This window comes from Netta rufina, assembly GCF_964035555.1.
Source record: "Netta rufina genome assembly, chromosome: 3".
Taxonomy (NCBI): Eukaryota; Metazoa; Chordata; class Aves; order Anseriformes; family Anatidae; genus Netta; species Netta rufina.
In genome coordinates, this window is record NC_140125.1 from 101748796 (window position 1) to 101771710 (window position 22915).

The following is a 22915-nucleotide window of genomic DNA, read 5'->3' on the forward strand; positions in this document are numbered from 1 at the left end:
TCAAACAATTTAGGAATTCCCTTCCTCTTCAGTGTAAAGAACATATTGCTACAAATTCCTTTTAAATTATGTATGCATTGCTTGTACAACTTTGACAGTAATTCTGAACTACAGAAGTAGCTTAGATTACATGATACAAGGTAAGGTGAATAAGAAGCAGTGAGAGAAATTGACTTTGCCAGTGTTGCTTAATTCTCAGAATATTTCTTCAAGATAATTATTAACGTAATGATGTAACATATCCAAGTACCCATCACTTACAGAAGACAATGTTGCTTTAACTGTTTGTTTTTGCTAGATGAAGAATCACATACTGAAACATGTCTTTCAGCTCTGGCTTGCTGATGATTGCTGGCTACAAGCAAACTTGTATTTAGGTATTCATCAGGACTTTGATCTTGAAGACCACAGGCCATATTGTTTCAGTGTTATGGTTGGACATGGCAAGAGTCATTATTTCAATGTAGAGCTATGCAGCGAGTTGGCAGTGTGGGAGAAATCATTTCAAAGAGCAATTTTCTTGGAAGTTCAAAGAACTGGGGTAAGTAATGAATAATTTAAATCCTGGAGCCATTTCATCAGTAAAAGAAGTATAACAAATCTTTAGATAGTGTGCCTAGTATGCCTGTGTAATAACAATCTGTGAGTATAGTTGACCTTGATTACATAAAACTGGAAATTGATACATTTTGTCACTGAAAAACATTTTCGTGGAGATTTTGTAGACTACATTGAACATTTTCATAAACCTCACATAAGGTACATTTGTTTTACATTATGGTTCTATTTTCAAAAACAGAAATATTTTGCTTTTACATTGTTAATTGAAAACTGGGGCTGACTATGTTAACACTGGAAGAATTGGAAGAATCAGAGTAAAAGAGGAAAGTTTGTTGTATTAAATCTTAAATTCTGTATATTAAACAACAGGTTACCAGTTTCTCCTGGTTAGTAAAATTCTCTCAAGCCAATTATTTCATTAGACCTGAGGATGCACTTCCCATTAAATGGTTTGGTGTTTAAGGTTAGGGTCTCTAGTATAGATGTCTAAATATGTGTCTGTTAACATTGTGGTGTCTAAGTTCCCATTAGAATCAGCGTGATTAGATCAGTGAGATCAGAGAATGAATGTAATCATCCTAAAGTAACTATGTTGTTCTAAAGAAGATATTTTGTGACATGAGGACAGAGAACATCTATGGATTTTTAGTTAAGTTGTAGACTAAAGCAACTCTGTATTGTTACATAAAAAAGTTGTTTGCTGTACATGTGGATCCAAGTGAACTGGTTCAGTGGTATGGGAATATATGGATTAAAAGTATAGGCCTTCTCTAATGATAAACATATTTCCATAGTGCAAATGCAAGCTTGATCTGGCATGTGCTGATTGACAAGGACCTCCTAAAGATGTTTGCACTAGCAGGAGCAATGGATCACAGCACTGCATTAACACAACATGCGAGGAACAGGAGTCTTAGAGTAGCTGTTGAATCAGCTCTTCTAAATTTCCAGGTCTCTGGGATACTAAGGAGGTTTGCAGGCGCTTGCATAGAACAATTCTAGTTGTCTCTTTGAACTGACGGGGTGACAAAAATGATTTTGTAATGGTGATGCTGTTGCTCCTGCACCTCTGAGAAGGAATGCAGTTCTTCAGAAAAAATAAAAATAAATAAATAAATAAAAGGATTCTTCCTGAAAAATCGTGCATGTCAGGGAGGGAATCATAATGCTAACTGAGTATACATAAAATATTTTCTCACATAAATTCTTCAAGAAATTATGGTGCATCTGTTTGACCAACCATTCAATTATCCTATTTATCATATAAAAAGCAGATAATATTTCTTTAGAATTAATGCAATAAGGGTGGATATCAACTTGTTCTGTAACTGATTTTTTCTGAAGAGTTTATTGCTGAAACTCAAAACTTCTTGTTATGTTGCACGCTAACAAACTTTAAATTAAGAGATGTTCTTTTGCTTATGCAATGACCTTTTGTCTTTTCAATCCAACAAACTGCTAGACCAATATCCATAAACACCATTAATATTTCTTCCATCATTGGTTTAACCTATCTGAAACCTCCAGGAGAGGCATTCTATTAAAATCCTGATTTCAATGCTTAAGTCTCCATGTCTATTATCGTTTTAATTTTCAGTTGTATGCATAAAAGTTTGCTGAAAACTGCTGTGTCACTAGGCTGAAAAGTGGTGTGGTCATTCTTAAGCAGTGCAAAGTCTTCCTTCAAAACATGAATACTGCTTGCATGCCCTGGTTTCCAGATAGATATCAAGGGCAGCATGAATGATATGCATTCTTAAATTGCATATATATTTATGCAATTTAATGTTGCATAGATTATTCCAAGCCATAGAAAAAGAATTAACTTTTCAGTACTCAGAAGATTAAAAGCTGTAACCTATAGGTTAGATTGTCCATAAAAAAAAAAAAAAAAAAAAAAAAAGAATAAAAAACATAATTGCAGCGGGAAATTCATTTTTATTCATAAGTGTTTGGGGTGGGGTTGGATATCATTTCAGCCATTTCAGCTACGGGGTTGTGTCATTTCAGCCATTCGTATTTAAACTTGGCTTCCTTCTATTTGCTTTCAATGGCCATTAGAGTCTTGTCTTTGTCAGAGCTGTTGTTAACCATATCCTGTACCTGTTCTTTGGCTATGGTATTTTTATAAGAATAGTAATTCTGAGAAAATTCTGTCCTTACACAGTCTAAGAGAAACAATGTTAAGGTGCAATGGTATGTTCAAAATTGTGATTTGTTATACATTTCTTCTGAAAATGTTACCAGTTTTAAATGATGGGAAGAATGTGATAGGGCAGGAAGAAATTCCCCTCACAACATCATTTACATTTCAGGTATCCTAAAGCCCTATTTCAAGCTGCAAATGTTTACAGACATGATCCTACCACAAAACTCTAAATTACTCTTACTTTTATTCTTACTAATTCTTTGACCCTTAGTACTGGCTTGCTAAAGGTAAAATTATCCACTGCAGCATCTCTGAAAAACCTGCAGTTGATTTATAGTGAGGAGGCACAGTTACATACTCTCATCATTTATCTAGAAACTTTAAACATGAAAGTAAATTTTCCCTTCCAGCTGTGTTGCAGATGCTGCAAGTGCTGTCCCATAGTGCTGGCTAACCTAGTTTCGTGAAAGCATTTACTTTTCTTGGACAAAAAAAAAAATTAAAATCGGTCAGATGTTGATCTCTAACCATTCATAATAGAATAGTTGAGAGGTTTTGCTGAATGCGTACTTTCTGTGCAAAAAGGTAATTACTTCTAGACAATTTCTTTCCATTGACAGACAAATTCTGGAAGTCAAAATAAAATAGGTATTTGTTGAGGACAGGGATATGAATGAGATAAGAGACACACGAGGAGTGAAATTCAGTTTCTGGAATGAAATAAATTCTTCCTGTCAGGAAAATACTTTAAAAATAACAAGACACCAATCATTTTTCATGAACAATGTAATCATATTTCACTTAAATTCATGTCATGTGAATCATGATTGGAAATCCAAAAACTGTGTGAGCATGAATGTACAAAACAAGTATCCTTTTTTTTTCACCCTTTGTATTCTCATTAACATTTAATTATTAACAACTTCCCTGGCTGTTTTATCTTTTTTGTATGCATTTTTAACATTTATTTATTTTCCTAAGAGTTAGCAACAAACAATTCTTCATAATGAGATTCTTGATGCTGAACATGTAAGCCAGACTGGCTCATTGCGATGCAGAATTGGTTGCTGATTATGTCTGTTCCTGACTAACTGCAACAATGATTATTAGGAATAATTGTGCATTCAAGCCCAGGGCATTATTTCTATAGGATTCCCATATGAAGCTTTCATTTTATTTTCAAAACTGGTTTTCTGTTAATACACCATGATTAATATTCCTAAAAAAAATAAAGCAATATTTAAAACAAATGCGGTTAGTTAATTCCTTTTCTGTTTTGTAAGCAACAGTAAATTTCTTCTCAATATTACTCTGTCCTGCCAATCTGTGAACATGAGCAGTGTTGCACAGTTATGAAAGATGACAGGCATGAAAGTAACATATATCACAGCATCCTTAGTTTGTGAGCTTCCTATGTCAGATTTTAAAATTTTTCTCTATACACTGTACATGTATGTTATTCAAGACGATCTACATGAAATGCCTGACAAGTCTAAAACCACTTTATTGATGATTAAAGCAAGAGGAAACCAACCAAACGACAAAATCCTGTAATTATTTTAAAGAAATTGTTTCCACAATTATTTTCTTCAGCTTTGTTTATCTTCGCTTTTTTGCTTGATGGCCTACCTCTGATTTTGTTGCTGGTTGTGGGTACTTTTTGTTATCCTCTCTTCTTTTCAAATTTCCTTGTATTAACTTTTCTTAAATTTCATCCGTTCTGCAGTTTTAATTCATTTCTAATCCAAGTTGTCTTCCATGAAACAGATACTGTTTATTGTATAAAAGTAATATTGTTTATTGCATAAAAGTAAAGAAATTAGTCTGTGCAGTCTCATCATTCCTGCAAACTACATGCTGTTTGTTCTGGACTATTACTTAATTTTTCATGCGTATTTGTGTTAAAAATGCTCTGAAAGGGTTCACTAGAACTAATTGAAAATATACAGAACTGATTTCAGTAATCTTTTCAGGAAAGCAGTATCTCTCAGAATTTACCTTCAGGTGCATATATAGTCAACTGACTATATTGTATTTAATATCAATATAATAGTGACTATATGAATATATTCACTGTAGGAAGACACTACTTCCTAACCTTCTGGATGTGCTAATTTTCTGAAAAGTTAATAAATAAATAAATAAATAACTACACTGACATTTTAAAAAACTACATTTTCATCAAATTAAATGAATTAATAATGAAGTAAAGGAATAAAGTATATTCCATATTTGGAGCAGCTCCAGAAGGACACAAAATTGATTTATATATTTGGGGGGTTATTCTCAGCCTACTGGAGATAACAGTAAACTCCCATTGAAATTCCTTTAAGTCAAAGGCTTCTAAGCAACTTCTAAACATTTTTTTTTTCTACTGAACAGCAATACAGTCTTGCACCTAGTTTTGTTTTATTATGATATATATATCTTAGCCTATACATATATTTTCAATTTTGTTGTTGTTGTTGTTTAGGTCTTATTATTTCTATTCAAAATAAAAATCTCACAGGACCATCACCTGGGTCAGAATGTAATAAGTATATTATTAGTATATTATATAATAACTACTCTGTTATTAAACCAGGACAATATTTTTAGTCTGAAGTAATATAACTGAAGATGTATTAGAATGCCAGTTGACATTATTTTATGGACAAAAGATTTTATTCCAAAAGCCCAAGATCCAGGTGAGATTATATGTTGCACAACAAGAATAGTAGAAAAGTATACACATAGATTTCTATAATACATTTTACCAAGTAGACTGATAGTTTCATAAGAAAAGAAAACAACTGAAATTCACTATGCATGCCAAGTGTTTTTAAAAAATACCTAAAATGTGGACCCTTAAAATGTGGTCAGCACCACATTTAGTACACATGTGCTTCAAGTTGGGTTCTGCAATAATCTTTTGTTGCTTCTAAGGCAAATAATATTTTAGCAACCTAGCATTATAAAGCAGTTTATACATAGAGGTGAACATTAAGGAAGCAACTACAAGTGTGAACAGTGGAGTGCACTGGTCAGTGATTTGGAGTCCTCTCATTTCTGCTGTATAGTGACCAAGCTGCACAGAAGTGTGAAAACAGCCCCATCTGAAGGTATTTAGTAGAGTAAAATGTACAAGTCTGATGATTGACAATTTTGGATTTAGAGAAAAATGAAGAAAAGGAAATTTGTGGTGTTTGGATCCAAGCATCCTAAAAGAAGTTTAGTTCCTGGGTCTTTCTTTGTCATTCTTAAATGGTGTTTTAATTTGATCTTATTACAACACAAGTTAGATGTAATCAGAATAGATCTTAGAGACTGTGTTCCCACTGGGACTTGGGCACAGGTGAAGTATCTTTCTACTCATCCTTGTATCACAACTAATCTGGCTCTTCTGACTACCTAATTTCTGAGATGCTTAGAAAACTGGATGTCTCAGAAACTTTGTGGTCAAAACACACACTGATTGTATCTAGGAAAATTTGGGAATTAGGATAGTCTAGATCATCTTCTGAGACTGGGCGGGCGGTCACCAGTGGGGTCCCTCAAGGCTCCATTTTAGGGCCGGTACTTTTCAATATTTTTATAAACGATCTGGATGTAGGAATAGAGGGTATTTTGAGCAAGTTTGCTGATGACACCAAACTTGGAGGAGTTGTGGACTCAAATGAGGGCGTAAAGGCCTTACAGAGGGATCTGGGTAGGTTGGAGAGCTGGGCGATCACCAACCGCATGAAGTTCAATAAGAGCAAGTGCCGGGTCCTGCACCTGGGATGGGGAAACCCTGGCTGCACGTACAGACTGGGCGATGAGACGCTGGAGAGCAGCCTAGAAGAGAGGGATCTGGGGGTCGTGGTAGACAGCAAGTTGAATATGAGCCAGCAGTGTGCCCTGGCAGCCAGGAGGGCCAACCGTGTCCTGGGGTGCATCAAGCACGGCATCGCTAGTAGGTCAAGGGAGGTGATTGTCCCGCTCTACTCTGCGCTGGTGCAGCCTCACCTCGAGTACTGTGTGCAGTTCTGGGCACCACAGTATGAAAAGGACATGAAACTGTTGGAAAGTGTCCAGAGGAGGGCTACGAAGATAGTGAAAGGCCTGGAGGGGAAGACGTACGAGGAACGGCTGAGGTCACTGGGCCTGTTCAGCCTGGAGAAGAGGAGGCTGAGGGGAGACCTCATCACAGCCTACAACTTCCTCGTAAGGGGGTGTCGAGAGGCAGGAGACCTTTTCTCCATTAACACTAGTGACAGGACCCGCGGGAACGGGGTTAAGCTGAGGCAGGGGAAATTTAGGCTGGACGTCAGGAGGGGGTTCTTCACAGAGAGGGTGATTGCACACTGGAACAGGCTCCCCAGGGAAGTGGTCACTGCACCGAGCCTGTCTGAATTTAAGAAGAGATTGGACTGTGAACTTAGGCACATGGTCTGAACTTTTGGGTAGACCTGTGCGGTGTCAAGAGTTGGACTTGATGATCCTTAAGGGTCCCTTCCAACTCAGGATATTCTATGATTCTATGATTCTATGAAGAGAAGTCCACTTCAATGGGGGAAAAAAAAAAAAAAAAGCAGAAATTAGGCAGCCTGAAAATAAATAATTGTCATTTCCAGCTTGTGAATGTATTAATTATTTATGGTCAACTGAGAGGATGAGTAAAACAAGATTGTTTACAATGTAATACTTCTAAGCTCCAAATAACTTATTTTAAATACAAAAATGTTAAATACAGCTGGCAATGCTATCTCAATTTTATATTCTGATGACAAAGCATCAGACATATATAGGAATACCTTAAATACAGGAAATGCCACCATATTAATAATTTCAGAAGATACCTCATTCTTATTTTTGAAACAAACTAAAAAATAAACTGAATATCCTTCTTAAATTTAGGTAAGATAATAAAAAGCAGTTAGATTAGGTTAGATTTATAGGATCATTAAAAGATACTTATGAGTTTGTTACAAGAAGCACTCAGTAAACTGAGTGCTTTAATTATACAATTAAGTTTTAGATTGTTTTCATTATGTACAGAAAGCTTTTAATTGGTCATCTTTAGAAATGCTATTAGTTTCAAATTCATTTTCACACTAATGAAACACACAAACAATTCTCCAACCCCCAAAGAAATATGCTGAGAACTATACGGATTAATTGTAAATATATTTATAAAAATGATTAATAATTGAGCAATTCAGACAGCGGATAAATTCTCTTGCATTTTTTCCAATAAGAATTTAGTAATTTACAATGATTGTGAAAAAAATCTTGTTAACATATTCTGTATTTTAAACATGATTAATATGAAATGTTGATTTTCATGAAGATACACCAACATTTCTGAAAATAATATGTTCTTAAAATTACAGATATGGAAAGACTAAATCCAAAGTCTTGCTTGTATTTTAACATATTTATATTTATTTATAAATGCAAAGATTTAGATAACAATGATGTGTTTTGAGTCTAATTTTGTTACTGTTTTCCAGATTGTGTTATAGACTTGAATAAGGATGAAAGAATTCAAAGTGTAAAGTTACTCTAATGGAATTTCAAATTTATAGAGAAATGTAACCTTAGCATTTTGATATCTTACTTTCTGTTTTCAAAAGTTGGTGTTCTCTATTGTTCTCTACCTATGATTTCTTTGTTAGAATCAGGTGAAAAAAAAAATCCCTATCTAAGCATCATTGATCTGAATATTGTTCTGGTAATGAACACTTGAACTGCTTAGTTGTTCTGGTATTGAATTGGTAATGTCTCTTGTTGATACTTCTAATTAAAATCTTTTCTGAACAGCAAAATCAGTAGCATTTTATAAATTCAGATGTTTATAAATCACCAGAAAAATACTTTATTATGTAATAAAGAACTGTCTCAAAAACAAGTCAGTGCCTTTGCTGAAGTAGATTTCCACTGAAATGAATGGTGCCAGCCTGATTACTATGACTGTGAATGTGCTTCAGGTATGTAAAAATATATGTGGGACAATTTATGGGTATTTAATTCATAGTTGTATTTTTTTTTCTTGTGGAAAAATCAGTTACTACAAAACCAGAAAATGGTTCTTCCTCAGATGAGGAAGCACAATCTGTTCTGACATAAGCCAAGGTTTAAGAACACATTTTGAAATCTCACTGCTAGAAGAGGATAACCAATAAGCCACTGGGCTCTGATTTTGTCCTCCTACCCACATTTCTCACACTGCCTCTCCCTACAACCAATATAAGCCACAACCTGCCTGCTCAGCAGAGGATGTAGCAAGTCTTCTTTTGTCTTTTGCTTCTTTCTCCTGTCCAATGAGAGTTCCAGTAAAAAATGTGAATGTATTAAACATAGGTGTTTTCTTTTTGTTGTTGTTGTTTGTTTGTTTCTAAAGCACTGCTTCTACTAAAATCAACAGAAGCTTTATTTGAAGTTTGTTGAAAGTATAATAAGCCATTATCTGAGTCCTTAGAAAAATCTTGCTATTAGTGCTAGTGTGTCTTGCATACATATATGCTAAACCACATGTATGCATCTGTGTTTAAAACAACAACCAAAAAAGGTATAATGTCTTCTTGAAATCATCAGATCAGAACGCTGTCTTTTACAAGACACTGTACTCATTTCTACTAATACGCAGCAAACCAAGAAAAAAAGTTTAAAGTCATGCTAAGGCATTTGATGCAGTTACTCCCATAGCATTAATTCCAGAAATTGTAGGAACGTTTTTGTTTTACAAGAATGCTTTTAACCAGGTTTATATTTTAATAAAGAGGTTTTAAATTTATCTATCAATAATTATCACATTTCTGTAAATTTTAATTGTGACATGATAAATTCCTTAAAGGCATGGCCAAATGAGTGGATCTGACACATTTTTAAATCAGGATAGTGCTCATTCATGCACACAAATAAATTATTGCATTGATCCTTTTGCGAAGTTATGTAGGGCAAGAATACACCCAAGCTTCAAAGGTCTGTTATACATGAAATTTCTGAAAACTTTTGTGCTTTTGATGAATTTCAGATTTCATTGTCATTTTATTTTCTCATGTCTTGTGGATTCAGAGTGAGAATATTTTCAATGTATTTCATATTTTAAATGTACTGTATATTTTATCTTTTAAATTTTTGGCTTTTTTTCTTTTAATTATTATTTTTTTTCTCTTTCCAAATGGAGTATCAGAGGTTTTCTAGAAAGCCAAATTACATATATTTTAAATTAAACTACTTTGGGAATTTCAGAGTTTAAATAGCATTTCTGTTCATCACAGGTACTGCTGTACAAAAATGCTGTTGATGATTTTTCACTCTGTCTTCAGAATTAAGGGTTTTAATTCTCTGTCTCCTAATACACTTTCTGTATGTGGCCTGTGATTTATTTCTCAGTACAACGATAATAACTGTTTGCTTTTATGCTCTCTCCAGATATCCATACTGACAGAAAGACTAAAGAAAATGTTAAATGTAATATAAATTGGTATTTGCTCTCATATACAGGGAAAAACAAATACCAGTGATATTTGGAAGATATTAAAATGTTATCAGTTCAAATTGGTAACACAGGAGTCTTCTGTTAATAAGATTGATATGTTGGCCAGTAATTGATTTCTAGGGAAATCTCTTTACAATTAAATTCAATTACTACCTTACTCTCCAATTTAATACAGTATGACAAAGAAATCACTTCAGGCTGTTAGAATTTGGCCCTCCTCAACATCTGTACACAGCTCACTTCCTAGTCTGTATGAGATGATGGGCTTTGCTGAAAAGTCAACACCTTTAGTATGGAAAACTTCTTAGTTTGATTATGGCTGATCATTAATACTCTGTGGGTTTTTTGGACATTTAATAACAGACAAGTACTGAGTAGCTAAAAAGAATTTTTCCATTAAATCTGTCAGATTTTGGATCATCACTAAATAAACCATGCTAAATGCATAAATTCTTGTTATTGTTTTCTATATATATCAGCTGGCATTTAATTATAAAAAATGAAAAAGATCAGAACCAGGTGATGATAGTTGTTTTATAGTATCTGGAGTTTTAACTGAATGTGATAAAACTGTTCTCATCAATTGTATTGTTTATTCTACATTCTATTCTATATTGTAATTGGGATGGCTTGTCTCTGGAAAACAATAGATGTTGATAATATAAAAAATAATTAGATTAATAAAATAATGCTAATTTAATTTGAATGCAAATACTACCTAGCTCTAAGCAAAGTAAAAATTTTATTAATATTTTCACAGTTACTGATAATGTTTTATTTCTACACAGAAGCATAGCACATTTTAAACTTTAAATGAATAATAAGAAATGTATGCAATATGTATACTCTATGCATATGGATATGGTTCTTGCCCAGATCTTTGCTGTCTGGTTATTTTTGTTATTTATTTTTATAAAATAAGTATGTTTTGAACTGTACAACATGACTATACTGAGAAACGGTGTCTGTGTTCCCACTCACATGTAATGAACATTTACAGACCATCTTAGTGCAAATTCTTATATACATCTATAAAGTAGTTGACAGAACAGTAGGGGAAATACAAAATTTAAGCAATAAAGTGTAATGATATTGTCTACTTTCCAATTGTTTTTTTTTTTGGAAAATAAGCAAAATAACATACATGCCAAATTTGTATGCAATTATAATAGAAGACTGTGTAGTTTTTTCATGTATTTTGGCTGATAAAGAACACCAGAATTCCTGCTTAATTGAACATAACTTAGTCCAGAATGAGTGAATATATTGAGTATGAATGAATGGTATAGCAAACAACAGTAGTTAATGCAGAACTGAGCTTCTCTTCATTCAAGACAAAAAATAACCAAAATATAGCCAGGTTTCAGCTGAAATTTTGAAATTGTAAACTTGATTGGGCGTTAGAAACAACAACACTAAAGTCATAAAAATAAACTCCATTGAAAGGAATATATGATATATAATTTTTCTTACCCTTGTCCTTACATGAGCATTGTCACTGAATCTCAGTTGTTTGTAGGAAATTTTATTTGCCAAGGAAATAAGTGAAATCTTAGGAAAAGGAATGCTGTCTGAACTGATCACCCTGATTCTTTAGAAAATTATATGAATTTATTTTTTTTTTACTATGAAACATTTCTGATGATCTACGAACACAGCATCCCAACCAGCAGTCGTTATTAGTAGTTGTTATTTTAAAGACACAAACAAATGGAACCCCTATGTCACTTGGGCAATCTGGGAACAGAATCCAGTCCCAAGTCAGACAAATATTAAAAGGTTGAATGTTATGGAAATGTCCAGAGGTGTTACACTGGACACCTATGACAGAATGTAGACAGATTAGGGCATTTCAAAGGCATTAGGGCATTCAGCAAAGGCATTTTAATAAGCACATATTCCAGCAACCACAAAAATATTTTGCATGTACAGATTTATTTACAAGCATTTGGACTGTAGTCCCCGAAGCAACCCAAATGACCTATGGCTTCAGGTTAGGCAGGAGAGCCAAATGCTTGTGCTGAAATTAGATGGCCTCAGATCTGGCAGGTATACTTACTTCCTTCTTGCTTTATACTATGGCTCTGTGTGGTCAAGGACCCCTTTACACAGAAGACAACTCAAGAAGAGGAGAGTTCCTTGCTTCTTCCTTGCTTCTTCCTTGCTTCTTCCTTGCTTCTCCTTCACAAACAGCTATGGCTCAGCTGCAATGGTGCCTATTACCTGCCAAGTCTCTAATTCACAGAATCACAGAATGGATGAGGTTGGAAAGGACCTCTGGAGACCATCTAGTTCAACCCCCCCTGCCAAGCAGAATCACCTAGAGCACATTGCACGGGATGGCGTCCAGGCGGGTTTTGAATATCTCCAGAGAAGAAGACTCCACAACCTCTCTGGGCAACCTGTCCCAGTGCTCTGTCACTCTCACAGTAAAGAAGTGCCCTCTCATATTCAGCCAGGAACTCCTGTGCTTCAGTTTGTGCCTGTTGCCTCTTGTTCTGTCACTGAGCACAACTGAAAAGAGACTGGCTCCATCCTCTCGACACCCTCCCCTTAGATATTTATACACATGGATGAGATCTCCCTTCAGTCTTCTGTTTTCCAGGCTAAACAGGTCCAGTGCTGTACAACAGTGCTGTCACCGTACAACAGGTGCTCCAGTCCTCTCATCATCTTCATAGCCCTCCTCTGGATTTGCTCCAATACTTCTATCCTTCTTGTACTGGGGAGCACAGAACTGGATGCAGTACTCCAATGTGGCCTCATTCCAACCATATCATAGGCCAGTGCCTACACACAAACTGATCCCTCATTCTGTTTGTGTCCCCATCTCTGTGTCTCACTGTACAGAAATTTGAGTCATATTCCTCTGCACCCTTGTCTGAGTGGAAATAAGAACGACCATCTTGTCTTTTCCTCTGAATTTGTTCTCTGTTTTTAGCACTTCCTTACCTTTTTACTTAGGAACCTGACACATATGAATGGAATTTAAAGCCCGTCGTGTTGAGTTACCAGATCTGTTCACAAACACATTCCCTCTTTCCAAGGGAAACAGTCATTGTGACTGTTTATCATAATAGCCAGCTTTGAAATGAATTGGCCCATCCTTGAATGTATTTTAAAAGTCTCTGCTCATTGTTACACAGAATGCTACACCAGTCTTTGTTTTGGAGTACTGGAGCAACTTGTCCTCTGTTCTCTCCGTGCTTTAAAAACTGATGGAAGATAAGCATTAGAGAAGTTTTTCTGTTTTTCCTATTAAGAGATAATTGACCCAAGCCTTCAGTGCTAATTACCTCCTGCAGATTCCAGGATGTGTGTGTAGTCGTGGAAGATACTAATTGACTCTCTGGTGATGTGGACAGAAAAAAATAAATAAAAATAATAAAAAAAAAAAAAGGAAAAAAAAGTGCTAAGCTTCCCAAGCATCAGAAAATTAGTTAACTGTACTGTCATGCAGTGGGGTGTATGTGTGAAAAGTTTTGTAGCTGGGAGATGAAAGATGAACAGCTGTCCAGATGCGACCTCCTTACAGGGCTGGAGTCTTGCCCTGGGATAAACATAGGGACTTCATTTTGTTCTGACGGCTGCATTAGAAGGGTACTTACTCTCTCTGACACCTCCTGCCCCTAAGCACAGGATCTCTTTTCCCATCATTTAGCTTCCAGGACTGTCTGATCAGGACTACCTCCCACAGAAACACTACCCACTCTTCTTACTCCCCTCTAAGAATCTCACTTGCAGTTTATGTAAAGGCAAGGGCTTGGCTTTATATTAGTGATTTGCTGAGGACAAGTGGGAATTCCATCATCTAGAAGGAAAAGCTTTTAGCCTTCCCCTACTGCTGCTGGAACAGAGAGGCTTGCTCATTTCCACATGAGCTGCTGGTGAAGAGGACCCAGTCTGAAGGCATGGACAAGATGTAGGCAGAGAGCATGTGTGTTCAGGACTGCTCAAACCTGGTAATACCAGCATGTGAGATAATGCTAATTAGTGCATAATAATGTTAGTATTGCTTGATGTTGCCTACATTTACAGTGTGTTGTTACCATGATGCTGTCACACTTTCACCCAGTTTCTGAGTAGGCACAGGGAGTCTAACAAATTCCTTTGGCAAATGGGTCATAAACACCATTCTTCCCTTATTTGGACAGTCGTATTGTCAACTTAATGATCTTTTCATGAGTTACACGTATATGCATTATGATATTGATACCTGGGGGAAAAAGAAAAAAAAAAAAAAGGAAAAAAAAAAGATACAGAGTTTTGTAATTGTCTTCCATTACAAATGATTATTCCACATATCACTTCACCTGTGCTTGGAAGAGATTAAGTAATTGATCTGGGATATATACTACAGTTTTCTGACCCAGTGCAGTTCAGATGTGATGCCTTGTTTTTAATAGCTTAATTCTTTTTACTAAAGAAAGTTCATCAGGCTTAAACTCCCAGTCTCTGTAACCATTGGCTTTTATGATAATCAGTTACCATCAGAGATACCAAGATTACAGCTGGAAAACTTTACACCTACTCTGGAGCAGTGTAAGCCAAATGTTGTCACTATGCCACATTTGCTACAGTTTCGAACTTTCATATATACATGAACTGTGTAAATTAATGAAAATTAATGTGACTATTTGAGTATAGCTTAATGATAGGAAAATATTGTAATGCAAAATTTAAATTGATACCTTGTAAGTTCTCAGCTATTTACAATTCCTAAGTGCTCTGTGATAAACCAGTATTAGACCTAAGCTAAGAAAAATCTCATTTCCAATTGGTAAGGAAGACTGCTTAAAATAACCTATATTTTTCCTCACTGGTGCTTAAACTGTGAATTCTCAAGTTGAACACCTGCAGAGAGCTGGCTGATATGTCCTAAGATGTTTTTTTGGAAAATTACATTGAAGACAGCTAAGATCAGATTTCTATTGTTAAACCTCTATGTAAACAACTTCTGTAGATAAACAAGGGTGATCACATAATTGCAAGTATATGGGAAGCTTATTCCAAAGACAAGAATTAGAAAGGATAGTGCTCTGTACTAGTGTGAATAAGTGGGGATAGGGGTCCTTATTAGAGCTATCTGAGAACCTGTTCAGAGTCACTGAGCAAATGCCAGAGGCAGGTTTTTAAATTTAATACCTGCCGTTATCTCTCTTATATGGCAAAACTCAAACTACTTCTGTTATAAAGAAAACGTTATTTTATTTTTTTATTATTATTATTTTTTGGTTAAGTACAAACCTTATTTGTAATGGTTATCACACTGAAAATGCAGCATAATCTGTTTGCCTTTAGTGTTTGCCTGCAAATCATTTCTAAACCAGTTCCATTATTTGCAAATATTTAATATTTGTAAAATAGTTTGGGCTAATTATTTGTAAATAGTTCATTTTAATAATCACCATGTGTGACAGAGCAATTAGATGTTTACTCACGGGGGGAATCTAATTTAATACATTTTCAAAACTGCATTAGTGAGTCAGAGCCCAGCTTTTTAACTATTTAAATTGGATAATAAAAGAGAATAAGTTAAGACTGATGCTTAATACCACTTTACAATTACTGAATAAAATGTGGGAATATTTAAGTTAAATATATTAAATGCATATACATAAATATTTGAATTAAAAAGTGTTCTGATTGATTATCAATCACTGAAATCTTTTTAATACCAAATAATATGATCTTTGAACACTAATGAGCAGAATAGTTTATTCAGAAATAATTTACATCTGTCATTGTTCAGTTGATTATAATACTAGTCTGTACTAATAAATGAAATTCATTCCCAGCCCTTTCAAAATCCTTTACAAAATGTCATGTCTGTAACTCAGAAATTCTTACTCTAGTGTAACTCTAAATATTTCTTTAAGTAGTGGAATAAGGAAAACTTCACAGTTACTAAAAACAGAAGTTTTAGATTATGCAAAAAAAAAAAAAAAAGAAGAAGAACAACTTCATGGGACAATTTTCAACTTAAGCAATTTCATTACTTCCTGCAATCTCCTTTAGGCAATTCTTGTGTTAATACCATGTTTCTGCATTTAAAGAAACTATCCAGTTAAAAAAATAAATAAATTCCAGCAAACAAATGTCTAAGGGTAAAGCAACAATGTGATTTATGAAATATCAATGAGAGCAAAATAATGCTCCCTTGGGGGAAAAAAAAAATCATAAAGACTGAGGGTATTTATATATCATGAAATGGCTGATAAGGTGAGGTGAGGAAAGGCTCAAGGCACATTCTGACCTCTATTCATGATGAAGGCAGTGGGCTTTTTGCCATTTACTTTAATGTGAATATCATTAAGTTCTGTCATATTACATCAGCAGCATACTTTGTCATACATTCAGAATCTAGGAGAGACCAAAGCCTTTAAAAATGCACACAAAGAGCATTAATTGATTTTTTGATGTAAATTTTTTTCAGAAGTTAAAACAAAAACTTCTTGGTGTGTTGGTTCTTTGGCTGGTTGTTTTTTTTAATAAAACAGAATTTTTGTACTCCCTCTTAAGGGAGATTGAAGATTGAAAGGAGATTGAAGAATTGGCATATATATAGCACTGGCTATGTATCTAACAAGTAGCAGTGCTAAATAATGAGTACTAGTTATTTATTGTAATTGCTAAATTGTTTTAAACAATATGAACCATCATGGTGTGTCACTGACATGTGAGCCAAGTTTACAACCGAAGACGTTGCAAAGTAAAAGACTGTCTTCAAACTTTACATCAAGCAGAGAGATCAAGTAGACAGACAGTTCTTTTATAATTAGACTGCAATCATTAAACATTTAGGCAGTGTTACCCCCGTATTTACTGAAGAAGACGTGAGAAGTCATTAATAGGTGCGGTCCATGCAGTTCTCCAATAGCTTTAAAATAGTCAGATTGTACTTTGTTTTCTGTTGCATTTGGTAAGGAATGGCTTTCAAGAACATTGTCTTTATTTTGCAGAAGAGTGATTTGATATAAAGAAGATCTCCAGTTCATCTCTAGCTTACAGATCTCATACAAACTTAGTCAGAAATTTTTGACAATTTTAAGATACGATAAGGCAAGTACCAGTGCTACTAGATGAGTGTCTTCTCACACACACAAAATCATATGAAGTATTATTTTTATGTGATAAATTGAGATGATGGTTGCTCTCCTAAAATTCATGTGTGGTTGTTTTTGTTTTTGTTTTGTTTTGTTTTGTTTTTTCCCAGTCTAAAACATATATGTGCAGTTGGCAAGGCGATACCCTATGTTTCACTGTCGACTTTGCTCTGGGATTTACCTGTTTTGACAGTAAAACAAAGGTAAGATGAAAAAAAAAGAAACAAAACACAAAGAAAACGTAACTGCTTTATTCTACTGTTCTTGAAGTTATCAGTAACCATATATTTATATTGATGTGGAGTATTTTTTCCTCAAATATAATGTACTTTTTATTTTTAAAGCACCTCCAAAATGCTTTTCTAGTCTCTAATTTGAGACTAGAAAAGGATTATCTACTTGTGCCATAGCATGTAAAGATAGATATTGGAGAAAGATATAAAAAAAAGTAATTTCCTTTCCAAGCAATAAAAAAGAAGGTTATATATAGCAGAGAACTTGGTTTCTTAGTAACAGAGAAACTTCAAGATTTTGAAAAGATTACCAGCTATGAAAAATATTGAACTTTCACCTGGTTCTATTTGTTTTGAAGCTACAGATATAAAATAGAATGAATTATTCTTCCATCATAAGATATTTAGGCTATATCTAAACTAAACAGAACAAGGGCAAATGCATTTTAAAGCCAATCTATATGATTAAATTCACTTACCTTGAAAAATTGAGTGGCTATATAAAGTGACTATAGGGAATGCTTTATGGCACGTTCCAATTTCAAAACCATATCTATAATTCTACTATTTTAAATATAATTTGAAGTGATTCTAACTAAATTTATAAATTTATTTGCCAGTAAAAGCAAACTTACATAAAGAAAAATGTTTCCACCTTAATAGAGCTGTACAGTAGAAAATCTGTCCTGTAAAATATGATCAAATCCAAACCGAAATGATTTTTATAATATATGCTAATCAGTTATTCTAAATTAAGATGAAAGATACTGCATTTTGAAACATTGATACCTTACCTAGTTTTCATGTGTTGGCTTTTTTGGTATTTTGGCAAAAATGTACAAGTTTATTGAGATCCCTATGCAGTGAAATAATGACCAAGATGATTATTTGAAAATTTAGACTAGTTGCCTTACATGTCCTATGAGTAGCGTAATAATTCAGAAAATATGTTTCCATATTCTACTTTGTCTTTGGTGATACTGCATTCTGAAATTAGGCTCTGCATAGCACATTTTGCATGTAGCCACAGGGGAAGTAGAGATGGTAATCATCTCATTAGTTTAGACTATGGAAGATGTTTCTTTTAAATGTGAAGGTTGATTTAGTGTACTCCCACCTTTAAAAAAATAAAGAATAAAATCTATTGACACTCCTTTTCAAAAGATCAGTAAATGTGTCATAACTAAAATCTCATTCCTACTGCGTTCAGTAGAACCAAGGTATTACCTATAGAAAGGGTAGGACTTCAACCCAATGTCAAAGGTATACATTTATAGGTGTGTGTGTGTATATATATATATATATATATACTATACTATATATACTGTATAGGTGTATATAGGTGTGTATATATATATATATATATATATAGTGAGGAGGATTTTGATTAACCTTTGATGCTTACCTAAAAGGGGAAAAAGATAACATTAGATATATTAATTCTGTTGTTAAACTGTGTAAATTCTGGAGAGTTCATGCATGTTTCTTGTTCATGCCTATGAGAGATGGACCTGCTCTGTATCCTCAAGCCTGTGTGAGGCAGTAATGGGCAGCTTCCACTGTTCATTCATACTGCCCATAATGGTCGTCTGAAGTTGACGGTGTTGCTACACAATCAGTCTTTTTAGAATATTTCTTACCAAGACTGACTAATTTGTTGAAGTGGTCAAGTAATTAGCAGTTCATTAGGGACACAAAAATTTTGCTGAAAATAAATATTTTCTCGTCTAGACAATGAACTTCAAATTAAGGTCATCTATTGATGCAAAATAAAAAAAATCCACTTAAAGCACAGCAGGTACTCATACAGGCTTATTAAGATGAAGCACATTCATCTGGTCTGACCTACAGCTCTAAGGTGGATCTCAAATTTGGGGCAAACAGTTCATGCACTCATTAAAAAGTGTTATTTACTACAGTCTTTAAAGGGATTTAAAGAGGCCTTCCACATTACAAATGACAAAATAGAAAGGGCAAGAACTTTTCCTTAGGAGTTTATGCATCTTTTAGAAAACTCTTCATTAGAACAGTTTTGGGGGATTCTCAAACATGTTTGAAATAATTGCTTCATTACATACATGGTCTATTCTATGGTCATCATGGACTTAACTCATTCAGATATACCGTTTGGGGCCCATCACAGAGATACCATTGCATCCTGCTACTGCTTTGTCATAGAGATTTTCTTTATCTGTTGGCTTAGTTGGTTCATCTTCCCTATCCCATGCCTCCAGCCGCTTATCCAAAATAAAGGGATCCCCAAGTGTGCATTTTCTTCTTTCCAGAGCCATCTATTTCTCTTTTCCACTCAGTGTCAACTGTTGACTTCAGCAATGCCTATTATTGCTAAATTGTTTGTGTTTCATCCCCATCTAAGCAATTATAGTATATAGTGAACATTGCTCCATCCTATTTAGATCCAAACCTATTTAAGAATACCTTTCAGATGGTCTAATTAGGCCCTCTGGACCCAGTTAAAATTTGTTCATGAATTTTAAGCACCAGCAGAATGCCATAGCATTGTTGGTGGGGTGAGTTTTTTTCATCCTTTATATTGAGAAATCTAAGAAGTCAATGATGTTTGTGTCTGCAGGGAACCAGGAGATGAAATAAGGCTTTTCATACCTTTTTATTTGTATAAACAAATGCATAAACACATTTTGTTTTGTTTGTGCATAGGGTATTCCTTCTCAAACCATGAGTAGGGTTCTAAAGATCACACAGACAAAAAAATAATTGAAATTCGTGAGGCTTTCATCATTCAATGTATAGATTATCACGCTTACCAGTTGTCATTAATTCAAGTGTTGCCATATCCACTAAAAAAGGAAAATCATTGACTAATGACACAAATACAAAACCTCTACTTTTCCTTTATCATTCTAATCATCTCTCAGGCTGGTATTTCTTCTTTTCTGTGTTCTGGTAGCACCCAGAAGAGTGGGGATTTAGTCACAACAAGGATATATCAAGTTGAATGTAATTATTACCATTAAAGGCATCAAGGCATAATAACGTAGTAGCTGGCAACAATGTGAATAAATAATTTACCAAAGTGCTAATCTGAAGGAAGCAGGTCTCCTGCTCTGTTCCAAATTACATATTCTAAATTAGGAATAATCCAACACTTCCCTTGAATTTACTAACTATGTTGCAGGACTCGAATTGACTGGCGGCTAGCAAACGTGACGCCCATCTACAAGAAGGGCCGGAGGGCAGACCCGGGAAACTACAGGCCTGTCAGTTTGACCTCAGTGCCAGGGAAGCTCATGGAGCAGATCCTCTTGAGAGTCATCACGCAGCACTTGCAGGGCAAGCAGGCGATCAGGCCCAGTCAGCATGGGTTTATGAAAGGCAGGTCCTGCTTGACGAACCTGATCTCCTTCTATGACAAAGTGACGCGCTGGGTGGATGAGGGAAAGGCTGTGGATGTGGTCTACCTTGACTTCAGCAAGGCTTTTGACACCGTCTCCCACAGCATTCTCCTCAAGAAACTGGCTGCCCTAGGATTGGACTGGCGTACGCTTCGTTGGGTTAGAAACTGGCTGTATAGCCGGGCCCAAAGAGTCATGGTAAATGGAGTCAAATCCAGTTGGAGGCCAGTCACTAGTGGCATCCCCCAGGGCTCAGTGCTGGGGCCGGTCCTCTTTAATATCTTCATCAATGATCTGGACGAGGGCATTGAGTGCACCCTCAGTAAGTTTGCAGATGACACCAAGCTATGCGCGTGTGTCGATCTGCTCGAGGGTAGGAAGGCGCTGCAGGAGGATCTGGATAGGCTGCACCGATGGGCTGAGGTCAACTGCATGAAGTTTAACAAGGCCAAGTGCCGGGTCCTGCACCTGGGGCGCAATAACCCCAAGCAGAGCTACAGGCTGGGAGATGAGTGGTTGGAGAGCTGCCAGGCAGAGAAGGACCTGGGAGTGATGGTTGATAGTCGGCTGAATATGAGCCAGCAGTGTGCTCAGGTGGCCAAGAAGGCCAACGGCATCCTGGCTTGTATCAGGAACAGTGTGACCAGCAGGGCTAGGGAAGTGATTGTCCCCCTTTACTCAGCTCTGGTGAGGCCGCACCTCGAGTACTGTGTTCAGTTTTGGGCCCCTCGCTACAAGAAGGACATTGAGGTGCTTGAGCGGGTCCAGAGAAGGGTGACGAAGCTGGTGAGAGGCCTGGAGAACAAGTGCTACGAGGAGCGGCTGAGGGAGCTGGGCTTGTTCAGCCTGGAGAAAAGGAGGCTCAGGGGCGACCTTATTGCTTTTTACAGGTACCTTAAAGGAGGCTGTAGCGAGGTGGGGGTTGGTCTATTCTCCCACGTGCCTGGTGACAGGACGAGGGGGAATGGGCTTAAGTTGCGCCAGGGGAGTTTTAGGCTGGATGTTAGAAAGAACTTCTTTACCGAAAGGGTTGTGAGGCAATGGAACAGGCTGCCCAGGGAAGTGGTGGAGTCACCATCCCTTGAAGTCTTCAAAAGACGTTTAGATGTAGAGCTTAGGGATATGGTTTAGTGGGGACTGCTAGCGTTAGGTCAGAAGTTGGACTTGATCTTGAGGTCTCTTCCAACCTAGAAATTCTGTGATTCTGTGAATATGTAGAAATAGTTTAATATTTAGTGTATGTAGAAATAGTTAAAAACTTAGCAGAATAACTCTCCTCTCAGACAGTGAAAAAAGTCTGAACTTACATAGAAGGGACTTCTTCTGTAACTGCATCTGACTCACTGAGCAGCTATTCCACTTCAAATCCAGTCAGTGTTATCTACAGGATATTGCAAAAATTCACAGAGAAAAAGTCAGAAAATTTATAAGTGAAGGTATAGCGTTGGTCTATATGAAGAAAATATTTTACAGGCAGGTATATTGAAAAATGAAACATAGCAAACTTTTCCCTGATTATGTTTGCTTTTGAAAGAGCCTTTAAAGCATTTAAATCGTGTTTTCTTAACAGTGTCCAGGGACTGAATCACATTTCAACATGTACGTGAAATTTTCATTAATGCTATAGGTATAAGGAAACATCAGCAGAAGGTCTGGATGCAATCTAATAGTTGTTTGTTTTGTTTTGTTTTGTTTTGAAAAGTATCTCTATACATATTAAAATACTCCTGTGAATCCGTGATATGCCAGCAGTAGTAAGATCCCATGAATAAACCTGCATAAAATAGACCAAGAGTCCTAGATTTCCTATGTATTTTAGAAAACAGCTGTGTAACACAGAACATATTTTTTGTACTTCACAAGACCACATTCAATAATAAAGTTTTTGCATCTCTATTTCATATTTATCTTTGGTTTTCAAATCACTTTACACATTTTTTGGCCAAGGTGAATTCAGCTTTGCATCATTCATGTAAGACATTTATCTACATTATGCAGATGAGCCAGCTGAAATATGACAGATCAAG

At 35.6% G+C, this 22915-nt stretch overlaps 1 protein-coding gene across 1 annotated transcript in view; it reads left to right on the forward strand.

Moving 5' to 3' along the window:
* Positions 1 to 22915, forward strand: part of SNTG2 (syntrophin gamma 2) — a gene marked incomplete at both ends in the record, with an annotated part of 296049 nt that overhangs the window by 258026 nt on the left and 15108 nt on the right. Inside the window, 2 exons of the mRNA XM_084284773.1 lie at positions 332 to 541; positions 17392 to 17484. Coding sequence (XP_084140899.1) covers positions 332 to 541; positions 17392 to 17484 — 303 coding nt within the window. The remainder of the gene's footprint in view (positions 1 to 331; positions 542 to 17391; positions 17485 to 22915) is intronic.